General features: G+C 42.9%; 3 protein-coding genes across 3 annotated transcripts in view; 2 read left to right on the top strand and 1 right to left on the bottom strand.

Annotated features, from left to right (window-relative positions):
- The first annotated feature begins 442 nt into the window (after positions 1 to 442).
- slc19a2 (solute carrier family 19 member 2) lies at positions 443 to 7,251 on the top strand. The gene is made up of 6 exons (XM_069717192.1): positions 443 to 591; positions 2,470 to 3,027; positions 3,676 to 3,922; positions 4,528 to 4,720; positions 5,670 to 5,811; positions 5,900 to 7,251. Exons 1-6 carry the CDS (start codon positions 469 to 471, stop codon positions 6,047 to 6,049), a joined length of 1,413 nt encoding a protein of 470 aa, XP_069573293.1. The 5' UTR covers positions 443 to 468; the 3' UTR covers positions 6,050 to 7,251.
- A 2,563-nt stretch (positions 7,252 to 9,814) lies between these two features.
- Positions 9,815 to 11,833, bottom strand: arl6ip6 (ADP-ribosylation factor-like 6 interacting protein 6). Its single transcript, XM_069717193.1, has 5 exons — positions 11,514 to 11,833; positions 11,332 to 11,429; positions 10,978 to 11,031; positions 10,272 to 10,425; positions 9,815 to 10,186 (listed from the first exon to the last, which is right to left on the bottom strand). Exons 1-5 carry the CDS (start codon positions 11,663 to 11,665, stop codon positions 10,093 to 10,095), a joined length of 552 nt encoding a protein of 183 aa, XP_069573294.1. The 5' UTR covers positions 11,666 to 11,833; the 3' UTR covers positions 9,815 to 10,092.
- Positions 11,834 to 13,158: 1,325 nt separating this feature from the next.
- arhgap1 (Rho GTPase activating protein 1) overlaps positions 13,159 to 13,291 on the top strand; it is a 16,729-nt gene continuing 16,596 nt past the window's right edge. The window contains exon 1 of the mRNA XM_069717216.1: positions 13,159 to 13,231. The gene's annotated coding sequence lies outside the window, so the exon portion shown is untranslated. The remainder of the gene's footprint in view (positions 13,232 to 13,291) is intronic.

The raw sequence follows: 13,291 nt of genomic DNA, 5'->3' as shown, positions 1-13,291 counted from the left end.
ATACTATACTTAACAAATGTTAAACTCTATTTATTTGTTTTAATTTGTCAACTCTTTGTCACAATTTTTTTATGGAGCTTTTTTAAACGAGATGTAAATTTGCAAATAGTGTAGACAAGTACTCATTATTTTGTACAGAACGATAGCAATGTGGAAATAATAGGACAGTAGAATACCAAAAATAACAAAAAGTGATGGATTCAAATACATTAATCCCTTTGATGCAAAAATATCACAGGAGAAAAATATATATAAATAGAAAAATGCATATTCCTCTTGAAGAATAATAATAATAATAATCGGTTTCTTTCCATTTTTCTGAAGCTGCAGTTTGCCACTCAGCCCGGCAGGTGGCGGTACTGCGCTTTAAAACGGAACCGCGCTTCCACCCCGCTTTATAAAGGACACCGGCTTCAGCGAAGAAGCAGCAGCAGCAGCGGTTCGTGCGGAGGTCATGCTGTGTCCAACATGTCTCTGTTCTACCCGACCTTCCTGCTCTGCGTCTACGGCTTCTTCTCCAACCTGCGGCCGTCGGAGCCCTTCCACACCGCCTACCTGATGGGACCGGACAAGAACCTCACCGAGACCCAGGTGAGCTGCTCGCGCCCCCTTGAGCCGTTAGCACGGAGACGACACGGAAACGACACATGGCGTCAGGCTCCACGGTAAAAGTCGTCAAACCGTTGAAAGTGATTATTAGTCATTGTGTTGATGTACGGGTCCCTCGGGAAGGCTGTGCGTTTCTTCCGGAGCAGGAGGACACGCGGTTTATATTGTTATTATTATTGTAAAAAAAAATGTTCACATTAAACTCATGGACATGTTCAGTGTCAAAAAAATAATTAAACCGGTTTTAAAATTCAGTTAAACCTAATTTAAATGTTTTTTCCCCCTCTGCTGTCATTTCAATCTTGTGAGACTGAAGCAGCTGATTCTGTGACTGACAGCTCGTCACTTCTCCCGACTGGTAAACAGTTCGGTTCGGTTCGGTTCGGTTCGAGGTGAGGTCGGGGTCGGGTCGTTACGGCGCGGGACAACAGTGCGCTCTGTCATCAGTTTATTTCAACCCTCTAACCGGAGTTAAAACTACTGCAGTCTCATACTAACCCCTTAAACTTAACTTCATAAGATGAGACTTTATTTAATGTGTGTGGAAAGTTAGTTGTCATGGCAACACAGAAACACAGTTTGGAAAAAAAAAGGTGCACACAATAATAAAAAATTTCAATAAAAATAAGATCGATGAATATATATATATATAAGAAAAGTAAGACCAATGAACACACATTTTATATATATTATTTTATGATACATTTTGTCATCTTTTTGTTGTAAGATGTATTAATCGTGCTTTATTAAACAGTACAGTTTTTGGACATTAATATAATTCGGTTTGACTTAAATGAACCTGTTTTACCGCCACATAACGTCTCCAACACTCGGCTCAGGTGGAATAATCCCACCGTGAGAAATGTTCCAATCATTTGGGATTTCTCGTTAATCCCTTAGAAGAATTACTCCATCATGTTCGGAGGTGACCCGGTGAAACCTCCTTCGAAGCGCTGATGGACATTCTTTTTTTTTCCCAGTGACCTTCACACTTCTAGATTAAAGACTGCAGCTGCAGCTCCGTGTCGGCGCTTCAATCTTCATCCGGCCGCATTCCTGCTGAGGAAACCTGTTGAAACGAGGAGTGACTCAGCAGGCTCCTCGTGATGTGACGAGGTTTATCACCGTAACGCTCTTAATGGGCTTTACACCGTTTTCATTCACTCATAATGAACTCTGAAAAATGAGGCTGATGCAGAAGTTTCTTAAGCTGAAATATAAGTGACACAAATCTCCAAAAACAGTTTGACATATTTGGGTGCAGATTGATGTAAAAATGCCGTTTGTATCAAATTTACTGTCAATCTGAGCACAACAAATAAACAATCAGTTGGTAGACTTACACTAGAGTTTACACTTTTTTAGGGGGCGTGTCTGCTTGATTGACAGGCCTGTGGTGCAGTCAGGTTACTGCTCTCCGGCGGGGCGGGACGTAGTATCGTCATGGTTTCCAATCCGATGTGAACTAGCCGGATGGCGCCGGACAGATCCGACCTCGGTGGCTTTCGTAACATCCGTTCACGACCCGAAGGGTGACGTCACCGCTGTTTGCTGCCCGGTTGCGGTCGGACAGGAGGGATCGGGGGATCAAACCGCCAACCTTTCGCCATCCAAGGGTGTTTGTTATGGAACGTAGTTTTTGTTTTGGAGGTCACGACCTCTAATCTCTGCGTCGGAGCCAGCTGGCCTCGTTTTATCGTACGGTGAAAGCCGCTCACGGCGAAGGTCCAAACTCGACCCGGAGATCACGTCGCCTGAGAGGATCAGCGCGTTCTGGATTAGTTCCACCACCTCGACGCCGTCCAAGCAGAACAAACTCCTTCACCTGTCTGGCTTTCTTCTTCTTCTTCTTCTCCGCAGGTGGTGAATGAGATCTACCCGGTGTGGACGTACTCCTACCTGGTTCTGCTGCTGCCCATCTTCTTGGCCACCGACTACCTCTGCTACAAGCCCGTGTTGGTTCTGCAGGCCAGCAGCCTGGTGATGACCTACGCCATGCTGTGGAAGGGGGAGAGCATGCTGGCCATGCAGTTCCTGGAGTTCTTCTACGGGCTGGCCACGGCGTCGGAGGTGGCCTACTACGCCTACATCTACAGCGTGGTGGCGCCGGAGCACTACCAGAGCGTGACGGGCTACTGCCGCAGCGTCACGCTGTTCGGGTCGGCGGCCGGGTCGCTGACCGGCCAGCTGCTGCTCTCGTTCGCCAAGGTCGACCTGATCCACCTGCTCTACATCACGCTGGGGTCGGTCTCCTTCGCCTTCATTGTGCCCTGGTTCCTCCCGATGCCCAAGAGGAGCCTCTTCTTCAATCAGACTCCGGCAGCGACGAAGGACGAGCCGAGCAGAACTGGCACCTCCAACCGGATGGAGGAGTATTCAGAGAGCAAAGTGCCTCTGCAGAGCCACGACTATTCCACGGTGAGACAGCTGCTGTATTCAGGTCAAACCACAGACTGTTTCTAAAAGAGTTTGTAGCTTCAGGTCTGTAAAATGGTTCTGATCCAGAAGTGTCTTCAGCTGCAATACCAGCGAGTGCCACTAGAGGTCGGCTCCAAAAAGCCTCCGGCTCCATAGACTCCCATTCAACTTCTCTCATCAAATCCAAAGTGAATCAAATGTGTCCATCAGTTCTCTCGGTGTTGTTAGCTAAAGTCACTCCTTCTTCTTAGTTTTCTGGAGGTCCATCTGAAAATAATCCCTCATTCATTAGAAAAGAAGATTCAAGAAGACCTGTTTTTGGGGGCGTGTCTGTTTGATTGACAGGCCTGCGGTGCAGTCAGGTTACAGCTATCGGTGGGCGGGACGTAGTATCGTCAGGTTTCCAATCAGATCGGTCAGATCCACCGCTGGCTCCTCCCCCAGCTCGTCCAAATATGGTCACTTCCTGCTCCGAACTAGTGAAGATGGTGACGGACAGAATCTGAACTGGAGGATTCATAACGTTCACAAACCAACGATGACATCACTGATGGATGATGAAGTCACTGATGGACGATGACATCACTGCTGGATGCCGATAGGTTGAAATATGAATCCGCTCTCACTCGGCCGTGCGTTTCTTCCCAGATCTCCGTGTCCGGCGAGGGAGGCGGTACCAGGCCCGGTCTGGTAGGCGTGTTACGGATGCTGTTCGACGACTTGGTGGAGAGCTACAAGAACCGCACCCTACTGGCCTGGTCGTTGTGGTGGGCTCTGGCCACCTGCGGCTACTTCCAGATCCTCAACTACGTCCAGCCGCTGTGGGAGAACGTGCGTCCGTCGCAGGACTACAACATCTACAACGGCTACGTGGAGATGCTGTCCACGCTGCTCTGTGAGTTCACGTATCATTTTAAAACTTTCCACTCAGTCAGTCCCTCCAGGAAATCCTGTGATCGCATTTTATTTAAACTCGTGCGTTTTTCTTGTTTTGTTTTTTGCGTCGAAAAGCATCAGCAGAATCTGTGCTGAAAGTGTTACCGATATGAAGTAAATCTTTTCAGACAAAACTCACTTTATTAATAAACCAGCAGGTGTATGTGTTGAATTAACATGAATTAAACAGCATATGAAGCTCTTATTTTGACAGCTTGAAAAAAGAAAATCGCATTTTTCTTTCTCGACTTGCGTGACTTTTTACACACAAAAACTCGCTTAAAACACCACAAATGACATCGAATTCTTTGGAAAATCCACCGTAAAATCGAACATTTTTGATCACAAAAAACTCCTCAAAATCCTGCAGGGACAACTTGAAAGTGACGTGTGACTGAGCAGCGTTAATGAGGGTTGTCCAGGTGGTGACGGTTGTCCTGGGTGATGAGGGTGGTGACGGTTGTCCGGGTGATGAGGGTGGTGACGGTTGTCCTGGGTGATGAGGGTGGTGACGGTTGTCCTGGGTGGTGTTAGTGACTTTTTTCCGGGTGGTGTCGTCCCCAGCGGCGTTAGCGGCTCTGCTGGTGGGGTGCCTCCCCGTCTCCTGGGCCATGTGGGGCGAGCTGGTCCTCTGCGTCCTGTCCCTGCTGATGGCCTTGTACGTCTTCATCATGGACATGGTGAGGGACATCTGGATCTGCTACGCAGCCTACGTCCTCTTCAGGGCCACCTACATGCTGCTCATCACGCTGGCCACGTGAGTACCGTGACACGCAACATGAAGTCATTCAAAAAAGGTGACTTGTGGTTCATTTGTTAAAATTGCGACGCTGAGCCGTCGATTTATTATCTTGTAGTTTCAGTATTTTCTGAATCTGTGTTGAAGAGCAGGACGCGGTGAGTTTAACAACGTGCTGCTGTTGCAGCAGTAATAAAACTGTGTGCAAGTTAAAATAATGTTTTTCCTTAACAGGTCAAATCAGATTATTTTTTTGGGGCCTTTTTGTGTTTTAGAGACGGTTTCAATCTTTACAGACGATTTCTAAAGACACATCAGAAACAGGAAAGTTGTGTAACGGCGGTCCAGATTGCAGAAACGAATGAACCTCACTGTGGGTTCAGATTCTCCACATTCATCTCCGATCAGCAGCACAATTACAGCAGATTCACAAAATTATATTTAATTAGAATAAAAAAAATTAAAAAAAATTCCATCAATTTACACCCAAATATATTCAACTGACAAAGTCATGATTTGGAGATTTGTGTCACTTTACCGATAGCTGTAACCTGACTGCACCACAGACCTGTCAATCAAACAGACACGCCCCCAAAAACAGGTCTTCTTGAATCTTCTTTTCTAATGAATGAGGGATTATTTTCAGATGGACCTCCAGAAAACTAAGAAGAAGGAGTGACTTTAGCTAACAACACCGAGATAACTGATGGACACATTTTATTCACTTTGGATTTGATGAGAGAAGTTGAATGGGAGTCTATGGAGCCGGAGGCTTTTTGGAGCCGACCTCTAGTGGCACTCGCTGGTATTGCAGCTGAAGACACTTCTGGATCAGAACCATTTTACAGACCTGAAGCTACGAACTCTTTTAGAAACAGTCCATCTGGATTTGTGTCTCCAGGATTTTGCTGCTTGAATCCTAAACTTTGCTCCTGACTTGTTTCCCGTTGACCTCTGACCTCTTCAGGTATCAGATCGTCGCCAGCCTCAACATGAAGCGGTACGCGCTGGTGTTCGGCGTGAACACCTTCATAGCCCTGGTGGTTCAGTCCATGCTCACCTTCGTGGTGGTGGACTCGGTTTGTCTCGGCCTCCCCGTCTTCTCTCAGGTGAGTTTGGACCACGGGTGTCCTTAGGCCCCGCCCACCTTTATTTTCCCATGTTAATGTTTTTTTCCTTTGTTTTTGCGTCCCTCAGTTCTTCATCTACGGCGTCTACTTCACGGTCATCTCCATCATCTTCCTCCTCGCCGGGGTTTACAAAGTGGCCTGCAGGCGGCGCTCCAAGCAGGAAGTGCCCGGAGTAGAAGGCGAGTCTCTGCAAATCGGCGACGCCCCCTGCAGATAGCGCGTAGCGTTAGCTCCTCAGATACCGAAGGTGAGTGAAGCGCCGCGGCTCCGGAGGCTCGGCTTCAGCTACGCTTTCTCTATCGGGACTCGGTAGATCGTATTATTCTGTACGACGACTGCGTCTTCGTCAACACTTGTCAAAACAGCTGCTGCTTCAACCACAAAGCTGCGTTGATCCATTTTAACCACCGGACCTCCAGAACCAGCTGACGGGCGCTCAGCGGCTTCGTGTTCATTACGACACAGGAAGCTAAACAAAAAGAAACACTCGATGAGGTCACGGGGATATAAAAGGTAAATCTATCAAGACTGTGATTATTCTACACGGTTCGTGAATACGACTCATTTCATTGTGAACGTTAAAATAAATACTGAGGTCTGAACTACGAAGCGGGATTAAGCGGTTATCGAGATAGCTTCAGGTCTAACTCGGGGTTTTCAATTCCTACGAAGGCGGTTGATACATCGCCGTGGTAACTGACGCTGTAGCCAAGCTAACCTGCTCGAAAAATATCAGATCATCAACGCACAGAAGCTCCGCCCACCGACTAATCGGTTCTCATCAGGAAAAATATCGTCAAACCTCGCTAGCTTTGTCGCGGCGATTTGTTTAAATACTAAAATATTTCGATATACTTTTGGTACATACTACAATTAATAATACATTACGTTAATCAAATAATTGCAGTCGGATCAAGACGAGTTTATTCCTTGTTTATGAAATATGTTGCTCTTCTGTCGCTACACTTTTCCACATTTGTGATTGGTCAGATGCTGCTGACTCCTCCCCTTTTTCATGTGAATGCGGTCGTCGCTGCGTGTTCATCGGGTTTAGTTGAGCCGGATAAACCGAAGAGATCCCGACCTGTTGGACCCGCTTCCTAGTTCAGGTCGTCGCTGCTTTAAAAGACAACAAGTTGATGCCTTCAGACTTGGAGTGAGATGCTGAATAAACGCCGAGTCGGGTGGTTTATAAACTGCACTTCTGTTACACTCATCACCAGCCAAAAGCAAGTGTTAAACTTGTATTATGTTCTCCTCTTCTTGCAGAGGTTGTGTTATGTACTGTCGACGACATAGACGTGTATCAGCCTTCATAATAATAATGATAATGTTCTGTTACTGTTACTGCCTGAAAAAGGTCAAAAATGGGCACAGCTGCTTTCCTTTTCTTTCTTTTTTTCTTTTTTTAAATAAAAATAAGTTTCTTGTTGTCAATAAATCTCTTTAAAAAACAACAACAACAAAAACGAACAAAACAACAACAAAAAACAACCGGTTAGGGTTAGGCTCTACTAATGAATCTCTTAAAAACTCCCAAATATACTTTAATTTAAAACAATAATTTGCTAAAACGAACTAATTCTAAAATCTCTAGCATCTGTAAGTGTAACCATGACGACCAAATTACTGTCTCACATCAACCAAATTAATGTTGACTAAATGAACGACTGAAACAAACGCGACCAAATATTTAAAGTATAAATACCTGCAGATATAAAGTATGCTGATGTCAGCGCTGCAATCAACTATATATTCAATATTTTCATGAATGATCAATCAAAGTTACTCTTTCAATCACATTTTGCTCCTTAAAATGAAAAGAAGATGGTGAGAATGTGTTTTGTTTCAGCCCACGACTAAAAAAACATCAGTTTATTATCAATGACTTAGAAAATATTCACATTTTAGAAGCTGGAATCAGATTTTTAGCTTTTTATTCACTTAAAAAACAAAACAAAAAAAACCCTCTAAAGAAGGAAGTCACAGTGTTGTGATGCAACCGATCTCTTCGAATTCGTGGGGTTTTGCAATTTCACAAAATTGCAGCAATTCTTTTTTTTTTTTTTGCAATAAAGGTCCTAAAATAGAAGAAGCAGTTCCCTCCATTAGTCTGATCACGACAGTACGTTTTAAATTCAGGTTTTAAACTCCTTTTCAGTTAAAAGAAATCACACTAAGTTTGTTTTTGTTAATACAGTATTCTTCAAAAGTCACATTTATTTTGTCACGGACTCTTTTGTAAAGTTACGTCACTTTATAAGTCAGGAATTATTTTTCTAACTTTTAACTTTGTTAAGTTGTTTTAAGTTCAGAAAATAAAATCAAAAAGATGAAAACTAAAATATTTCCAGTGATTCTTATGTATATTTTTGAATTAAATTAAGATTTTTTTTTTTTTTTTTTATCTTTATTTTTTGGGAATAAGAAAGAAAAAAAAACATGTAACTTTACAAATTGTATCTCCAGTATTGTGTAGTGAAGTTGCTGTACAATCAAATAACCAACAATCACAAAAAACATCAACATATTTGGTGATAAATCTTCCGTGTTAACTAATTTATTAATGGACATGTAGCCTGTTTGGCAGCTTAGCGCCGTGCTAGCCTCTTCTTTTTTTTTTTTTGTCAAATAAATTCAGGTGTCCCTTAATATAAATATGAAATCTCCATGACAGCGTTGGGTTAGATACTAACTTTAACTCCAGTTGTACTTTATTTACTGTAAAATCACTAAATTACGTGCTAAAGCTGATTGGAAATGAAAAACTGATGTTTTCCTATGAAAAAGAAAATGAACACATTTTCAACAGCTCGAACACATTTCATTGGATTAATGAACTCGAAGCTGCAGACTGTTTTTAGAATATTAATTTATTAATTTACATGAATTGAAATGCTGGATTATCTGAGTGAGTAATTTAAATGAAAAGAAACGCACATTTGTTACTGCTGTGATAAACAACCGGATGTAAACTCTCCTTTAAGGTTCCTAAAATGTTTGAATGAGTTTTTGTAGTGAAACTGAGATTAACGTACGTCAATAACGTGATGTTAGCGTGAACGTGTTCATTCCTGATTTCCTGTAAATTGTTGCACTATTTTTTTGTGTGGATTTGCTTCTACATGAGATCCTGAGTGCTTAGTTTACCTGTTGAAGAGACCTTGTATGAATGTAGAGGTGGAGTAAATGTGTGTTTAGTGACACACTCACACACACACACACACACACACAAACTCTTAGTTCGTGTTTATGCAATAACGATAGAAATGAACTATCTTGCCTAATGATCTGTTTGTGTTGGGTCGCGTTATTTTTGTGATTTTTTTTTTTAATTTTTTTTTTTAAATATAATCATGTGTATCTTGAAAATAAACTATTTTAAAAGAAATAATGTTATTTATTCCATTTATTTGTTTCTTTTTTTAGAAATTGCATTGCGTAACTGCATCGTGTCGGAAATGTCTTTATTTACGACAAAGTTAAGAGTTTAGATGAGAACATGTAAATCAATTTGATCAGTTGAAATTAAAAATGAAGTTACAGATGGGACACAAATTTCAAATATTCAAATAGTCATTATAATCAACAAAATGGATTTGTATATGTGACTATCGTTCTTGCTGATTTCCCGTTGTTTTACCGTCATCTGATTGTAATGCTTTACTCCCGTCAGAAGGGGGCGGTAATGCTCCTAAAAGCTGTCTGCCAGCCGCTGTTAAAAAACATAAGAAGAACACTGCGATTAAAACCCCAGACTGGATATAGTCAGGTTACAGCTATCGGTGGGCGGGACGTAGTATCGTCAGGTCTCCAATCAGATCGGTCAGATCCACCTCTGGCTCCTCCCCCAGCTCGTCCAAATATGGTCACTTCCTGCTCCAAACCGCTCCGAACTAACAAGATGGTGACGGACAGAATCTGAACTGGAGGATTCATAACGTTCACAAACCAACGATGACATCACTGATGGATTGATGACATCACTGATGGTTGATGACGTCACTGATGGTTGATGACATCACTGATGGTGGTAAAAGAACCAGATAAAAATAATAAAGACAACTAAAGACTGCCACTCAAACGTAATAGACAGCAGGACAAAATCCCAGCAGGTTTGTTGTTTTAAACAAAGCTGACGGTCCAGTTTCATCCTGCAGGTGAGTGTGTGTTTAGGTGTAAAGTAGAAACCATGAGGAAACGGGTGAAACAGGTGAGACAGGTGAGACGGGTGTGCACTTCCTCCTGAGGACGAGTGTGTCAGGACAGGTTCCAGATGACGGTGATCATCGCCATGACGCCGTTCAGAGCCGCGACCCTGTAACTCAAGTGAAGCCCGTCACCCGAAACATCTCTGGAAGAAAAGATGCGCACATTTGTCACGGTTTCTAACTTCTGAATTATAAAGGATGAACTCATCTGATGCACCTGAGTGTTACCTGGCGGGGGGCGGAGTCAGCAGCGCGGGGGGCGGAGTCAGCAGCCCGGGGGACACCTCGCTGGCCCGGTACAAGTCCAGGTAGGTGAGACTCCACGAGAACACGCAGCAGACACATCCTGCTAGTAGTGACATCACCAGGATACTCCAGAAACCTACACACACACACACACACACACACACACACACACACACACACACACACACATACACACACACACACAGACACACACAAACGCACACACATGGGTCAGTATTTGTTTTGCAGATTTAATTTAAAATGTATAAATTCTGTCATTATTAAAAAATAAGCTTCAAAAATGTGTTTTGGGGGCGTGTCTGTTTGATTGACAGGTCACAGCTGTCGGTGGGCGGAGTTTTGGACGCATCTCAAGGAAAATGTAAGAAAACAAAAATGCACAAATCTCCAAAAACATGACTTCACTTTGTCAGTTTGACATATTTGGGTGTAAATTGATGTAAAAATAACATTTGTATCAAATTCACTGACAATAATATTAATAGTAATTAAACAATCAGGTTTTCGAAGCAGCCTGAAAACATGCTGCGTTTATCTTTGATTTGTGTCAACCAGAGGAACTATTCTGACTTTTTAAGAAATAATAAGCATTTTCGTATTAACTGGAAATGAAAACCCTAATTCCCCTCGACTATTTCTGGGAGGGTTGAATGTCCAGCGTCCTCACCGAGCATCCTCCGGTCAGTCCCGTCGTCTCCGGTCAGCCTCTCAGCCCGCAGCTCTGAAACACGTCAGCATCATTTATCCCTTTCTTTTGTGTACATACTTTGTGTATGTGTGTTTTTATACATTACTCTCAATTTTTTTTTGGTATACTTTAAAAAAACAAAAAACCGTTTATATATGTTAATTTTATTCTGATTTTGTAATCTTTTGTAATCCCTTTTTTTCCCACTAACTGTACTCCTAAAATGCTGCTGATCTTATTTGTTAAAACCCAAAACAAAGCGCCGTTACTGTCCCTTCCTTCCCAAATACAACGTCAGACTTTAACAGCAGTGACGTCAGTCGGGACGCTCACCTTTGAGGATCGGGTACACGAGGGCGCACAAGCAGCCGGCGGCGGCCACGGCGGCGGCGGAGCCGAGCACCGACAGGAGCACCGCGGGCCGGGGAGCGTCCCGGGGAGCGTCCCGGGGAGCGTCCCGGGGAGCGTCCCGGGGAGCGTCCCGGGGAGCGTCCCGGGGAGCGTCCCGGGGAGCGGGGCCGTCCCGGTCCGCTGCGGGCCGCTGCCTCGCGCTCCCACCGGGGCTCTCTCCCGTCGGAGGTCTCGGATGTTGACGAACCTCCGATAACGTCGAGCGGCCGAAACTTTCTCTGAAAACGTCGCCGCCTGCCGCGTTGCTCGGCATCATGACGCAATTAACACCTTTATTTGACTTAAAAACGGGACGACTTGTAACATCGGAGGCTTTTTATGAATCACACCGCGTCTCTTCAGCTCTGTGAAATAAAACCAAATTAAAAGGTGTACCAGGAAGTGTTCGACATGTTTCCTTCTTCCTCCTCACTTCCGGAAACAAAACTGTTCCTCGGGGCTTTCCGTCTGTTAGTTTAACTTGACCTTATGTTTAAACCTCACTTCGACCCGTTTATTGAACCAGGGCAGGTCTATAACGGCATCATCTCTAGATATTTTACACATTAATATTGTATTAGTTATCTTTTCAACCAATAAAAGTGGGATACTAATTTTCAGGGAGTTCTTATATTTTATTTTGTAAAAAAAGAAACCAAAACTATATAAGAACCTGAATACATAAAAATGTCACGTTAAACAGAAACTTTATGGGGATATTTACAGAAAACACTTGAAAAAGTCCTGAACACTGTAACAATAGTTTAATACAAGTAAATACACAACAGTGCAGTCAGTTCAGTTTAATTTACTCTAAAACTTTATATTTTATTTGTTATTTTATTGTATTATATTTTATTGAAGGCAACGAAGAGGCCAATGAGAGGCAGAGTAGGGCGGTTATTCAAGGTTATTCAAGGTTATTCAAGGTGGTACAAAAATAATGTGCATTTGAGGTTGGAAGTATTTTAAAACACGACGTCGTTTGTCCACCAGAGGGAGCCGACGAGTTGTTGTTCTACCCAGTATGTCCCACTGACAACAAAAACAGCAAAGCCAAACAATACCAAAAGCATCACACGCTTGTGAACTGCTTGTGTTTTATTTCTCTTTAGTATCAGACTTAAAAAAAAATACAGAATGAATATGACTTCTTTTCATTTATTCGTTGTTGAAATCTTCAGTCTTGACTTACATATTTCCTCTCTCCTTTCAGGAACACTGTGCTTTATGGTAATTGAAATCAAATGAATTTTGTTTACAGTCACAGACAACATGAGCTTCATACTATTTTCTCGACATGCATTGTGCTTCTTTTTATATATTTGTTGATGGCAGAGGTGCAATAAGTTTTACATCTTTTTTCTTGGAGTAGAAATAGGTCACAAATACTAAAAAAAAACACCTCTAAAAGTAAAAGTCCTGCATTCAAAACTTTCACAAAAGTAAGCCTGTGTAATAATTATCATCAGAAGTGGAGTAAAGTGGACAATATTCCCTGAGATGTGGTGACACTGGACTGGTGGAGTTCGTGTCTCCAGTGCGCTGCATGTTTCTTACATTAGTTTGGTGTTATATGAATTCATTACATTACTACAACAAATATTTCAAAGCAAAATGAGATGCTCTACAATTGTAATTTCCCAAAATGACCAGAATAGGGCACATAATATATCGTTGGTGTGCTTTTATTTTGACAGGTACCGGACAACGAAATAAACAGACTTGCCCTACGTTTAATTTGAAAATACCAAACCGGAAGAGCCGTTGACGCAGGTTTGTTGCTGTCAACAGATCGCGGCGGAGGCGACTTCAGACACCACGAAGCGCGGACACGATCACGGTAAAACAAACCGAATGACTTCCCGGTGTTTTAACGTTTTTACGGGATAAATAAAGACGG

The sequence above is a fragment of the Brachyistius frenatus genome, unplaced genomic scaffold (genome assembly GCF_029030835.1).
Source record: "Brachyistius frenatus isolate BFR_SWC_R1_liver_20210118 unplaced genomic scaffold, ASM2903083v1 Contig_170, whole genome shotgun sequence".
Taxonomy (NCBI): domain Eukaryota; kingdom Metazoa; phylum Chordata; class Actinopteri; family Embiotocidae; genus Brachyistius; species Brachyistius frenatus.
The sequence above is the reverse complement of the archived record's forward strand: the minus strand, read 5'-3'. Positions and strand labels throughout refer to the sequence as shown.